The sequence below is a fragment of the Nicotiana tomentosiformis genome, chromosome 7 (genome assembly GCF_000390325.3).
Source record: "Nicotiana tomentosiformis chromosome 7, ASM39032v3, whole genome shotgun sequence".
Lineage (NCBI taxonomy): Eukaryota > Viridiplantae > Streptophyta > Magnoliopsida > Solanales > Solanaceae > Nicotiana > Nicotiana tomentosiformis.
In genome coordinates, this window is record NC_090818.1 from 126713113 (window position 1) to 126717950 (window position 4838).

The 4838-nt window shown below is 27.4% G+C and overlaps 1 protein-coding gene across 1 annotated transcript; it reads right to left on the reverse strand.

The window, feature by feature from the left end:
- Positions 1-857: 857 nt before the first annotated feature.
- LOC104089853 (uncharacterized) lies at positions 858-1775 on the reverse strand. The gene has a single exon (XM_009594853.4). It carries the CDS (start codon positions 1773-1775, stop codon positions 858-860), a length of 918 nt encoding a protein of 305 aa, XP_009593148.3.
- Positions 1776-4838: the final 3063 nt, after the last annotated feature.

Consider the following 4838-nt stretch of genomic DNA (forward strand, 5'->3'; position numbering starts at 1 on the left):
AAAATATTTTTAAAAACATCCATTTTTTAAAATAACCTGATTTTAGAAGCTTGGCCAATCAATCTATAATAACTAATAGTAACACCTTTTTTTTCCTTCCCATAAATTATGAAATAAAAAGAAAGAAAAATAGATTCTTTACTTTTGAAATTGGTTCTCCCAAGTCCCAACAAGACAGAAATATCATATTCTCAAATCTTGCGTGACAAGATCATATCCACAATAAAAAAAATTAAGAAAAATAGGAGAATTTTTTTTAGAAAAAAACGAGAAAAGTCCTATATTCAATCATTTAATTGGGGGGTTGGGGGGGGGGGGATATTTAACTGTCTATTGTGTGACGAAAAATGTCAAAAATGGCATTTCCAGCACCAGTAATTGTCAAAAAGTTGATTCTTACACATAAACCAGTAATGTTGAATTAGTTTTCTCAAATATGTTTCTCTAAAGATAGAAAAGAACAAATAAAGGATGTTCTTGGAAAAATTCTTTGTTAAGAAGTGCTTTCCCTTAAAATAGTTTTACGCGGTGTGAATTCGGATTAATCGCCGGGGCAAGGAGTACCAAATACTGGGTTGTTAAAACCAAACAATATACTACTAATTGATAGAAAGAACAAGAAGAAGAAACAGAGGAAAGCACCAAAAAAGAAGATGAAAAGACAAGAAACAGTTAACAAAAAATATAGCAGAGAACTCAAAAAGATGAAGACTTTGAAAAGTAAATATTCATTTACAATTCCATATCTGAATTAACCAAACTCCTTTCCTATATATCTTCAACAAAAAAGAAGAAGATAAATAAGAGACAGAAAACTAAAATGAAAAGCTAGAACATGACTCCTTTTTTCCCCTGAATTAATCAGGATTTTTACTAGCACAAATCAACAAAGAAAATCCAACTTTTTCTTGTTCTTTTTGCTGCAAATTCTTCTCTTCTAACCACAACCTACTATCCAAACCACTCCTTGTCCTAAACATAAACATAGCAAATCCAGATTTTGAATTAAACAACCAATCATGAGCATCCCACATCATATCTATTAACAATCCATCCAAAAAAATCGTCTGATTTCCGCGAAAATTCCATTGTAATCTCTTAACTTGTATAACATTCTTATTATCAATTGTAACAGACAAAGCTGAATTCTTGAATATGTCATTTGCACTCTTTTTTTCTTCTCCTGCGCACTTAATCAGTATGTCATGACATTTTCCACTGTCACAGAACTTAACCTTAGTTGCAAAAATACAACTGCCCGAAAAATGTTCACTTCTTGAAACCAATGTAAATCTCGCCGTTCCAATATTAGAAACTGAATTCTTGAACTCAATCTCTTGTTCCATATCTCCTAGTACTAACCCCACCTCAGAATTCACTAGGACTTTTACATAAAACCCGTTGATCGGTTCAGGACCTGCTTCATATGTAGCACTGGAGAGATCCCAGAAAATATTGAATATTGAGTTAAAACATTCAATAATATTTGAGCCTTTTACCTTGTCTATTTTCTTGAAATTCTTTGTAAATTTGGAGGAAGAACAAGGATAGTCACTTATGCTAATTGAGAACCCTTGTTCTATTAAGCTACACCATGTGATTTTGATGAAAAACTGCTTCTCTGTGTAGAGTTTGGCTTTGTAAAGACAAGTAACAACATTTTGGATTGAAGGAATTAGGTTTGGTGATAAGTAAACATGATTTTTTGGACCTGAACAATATGAATCTGTTACTTTTATAGCATGTTCATTGTAACAACTTGCTATATTTCTCATTCTTTCTTGAAAAAAAAGAGAGAGTAATATATTTGATTCTTGTGAACTACAGAAAGAAAGAAAGAAAGAAAGAAAAGAGAGGAGCTTTTAATGTATTTTATGGATTATACTTTGCTGTTGTGGAAAAGAAAATGGAGGGGTTTGAAAGTTAATTTGTAGAAGAAAAGAGAATTTGTAGGTTCTTTTCTTCTTCAAACAGTTTGTTTCTTACTTGAAAGGCTTGTTTTGGTATGTGACTAAAAAACCAATAGAAGAGAAAATCCAGGTTTTGGCCAGGTCATGGCCATTTAATAAGGATTCTCTGACCTGAAAATTCTAAATAACTATATTAAACAGTCAGAAGAATAGAAAGGCCTTATTAATTTTCATAAAGAGTTTCTTTAATTAGAGGAACAGCTCGATGCACGAAGCATTTTGCGTTCACGTAGGGTTTGAGGAAGAGCCGCAATCCTAAGGGGAGGTGATGTCGGCAATTTACCCTAATGCCACTACAACAAATGTAATTTTTAACAACGAAATTATTAGCTACGATAGAAAATTCGTCACTAATTATTCACTTTTTGTGACAAAAATTACATTTCGTACTTAAATCCATGAGTCATATACTTTTTGTGGCGAAACACAAACTTCGTAGCAAAAATTTTGTCTACTAAGGTTTTCCACCAAAAGCATGGGTTGGCCCCAATTATTGAGAATTATTAGCGACAAAAATAAATTATCAGTGACAAATTAGTTTCGTCATTGATGCTGCAAAAGTTTTGTGACAAACCATCATTTGTCTAAAAAATAGTTAAAGTTTGGATACAAAAAAGTTTCGTCACTAACAATACGTTGTTAAAATAGCAACGAAATAAAATTTGTAGTTAAATCGTACAACTTTTGACATAAATTTTATATTCCTTTGTGACTTTAGCTTTTGTCACTAATAATATACACAGCCAGTGATAATATATGTAGGCAATTTGTGACAAAATTATTTGTCTCAACTTTAATTAAAGTTTGGATGCGAGAAAAGTTCCGTCACTAAAATATTTATTGTTAAAATAGTGACAAAATAGAATCTGTAGTTAATAGGTACATTTTTTAGCCATAAAATTTTGTATTTATTGTGACTTCAGTTTTTATCACTAATAATATAAACAATTAGTGATAAAATATATGAGACAATAAGCGACAATCATTATTTGTCTCAAAGTTAGTTAATCCTTGGATACGAAAAAGTTTCGTCACTAAAAATATATTAGTGAGATAACGAAAAAACAAATTTTTTGATTAAATAATACACACTTTAGCCACAAAACTTTATATTTATTTGTGACTTTAGTTTTCGACACTAATAGGACAAAAGTTAGAACTAAAAGCTTTTCATAAAAATGTACAATTTGTAAAAAGAAAAAAATGTACTTTTTGTCAACCATGGATATTTAACTTTTTAACTGATAAAAATATATTTAAAAAAGCTATGAAATATACACTAAAATTTTGAATTAAATAGAATAATGTGTTGAAAATTATATCATAAATCCTAAAAGTTATATATGAAATATGACAAATTTTTATAAAATACCATGATGTATGAATCAACTATAAAGTCATAACAACCCAACTATAAAAATAAAAATGTGATCTTGAAAATGAAATGTACTACTATACAACTTGAGAAGTAAATGAATCAAGAAACATTTTATAAAAATAAAAATTTATCTCTAAAGATTACTCATTTTATTATTAAACTATTATTGTTTGAGATGCAACAAAATTTCATATAAGTTGAAAAATGAATTTTGTTGTTATATATAAAAATAAATCACAATTATATAATACAACTCCAACATTGTGTGCTTTCAAAAAATTAACAAAATTAAGAAATAATTCACAGTACTATTATTTTTCTTGAACTGAGGGACTATTAGAAATATTCTCTCTATCTTCTCAAGGTAGGAGTAGGGCTTTGGTAAACACTATCATCCCAAGACCCCACTTGTAGAATTACAATAGGTTTATTATTGTTCACAATACTATTATTCATCACCAAAAGAGATGATAAATATTGTTTGAACCATCTATATCTATATCTATATATTATTAAAAGGAGTGAAAAAAGCCTCCACATTAAGCCAAGTGGCAACCTCACAATAGGCCACTTGGCAATTTAGGACAAAGTTAGTTAGGTTAGATAATAATTAGTTTTCTTTTTTAGTTTAAATTTTAAAAAATTTAAATTATACATTATGTGTTGTTAATAATTAGTTAATCTCTTTGAATTGACAAATTTGGAGTTTTAAAACTATTCTAAAATAAAAAACAAAAATAAGAAAAAGAAAGCTGCCAATTCAAATTGGGGAGAAGTTTCTTCCTAATATGGTAGTCTATATATATAAAATACTACGAATATTTTCTTATATAAAAAATAATTTAATTTCGAATTTAAAGATAAAAATATTATTTCGAATTTATAGATAGAAATATTTGAGTTGAGATAAAATAAAAGTTCATTTGCTTATGACAAATAATGCAAAAATAGCAATAGCAATTATTAAGAATATCAGTAAATTTATGAGAAAATAGTAAAATTACTTATCTGTTTATATTTTTTAAAAATTCAAAATTATAATTTGATTTAAATATGATAGTATTTTGATTATATGTAAAATTAAAAATGAAAAAAAAACTAATCTATAATATTAATAAAATGAGATGTTGTTAATAAAATGAGATTTAAAAGATAAGAATATTTCCAGATTAAGAATAAATATATATATATGTGTGTGTGTGTGTGTGTGTGTGTGTGTGTGTGTGTGTGTGTATGTTATATTAAAAGAGAATTATCATCAAAATATTAAGCCAAATGATAAGTTAATAAAAGTCATATTAGTAAATGTATAGTACTAAGTACTTGCTAATTTAATAAAGAATAAATAAGGAACAAACTTAATTTATTTAATTAATATATGATGTGTATCCTTTAATTTTTGTTATATTTCTGTACACTACAATAAATAATAACATAACAATTAATATTTATTAAAATAATATAATATATTATGTAATAACTTTTAAAGA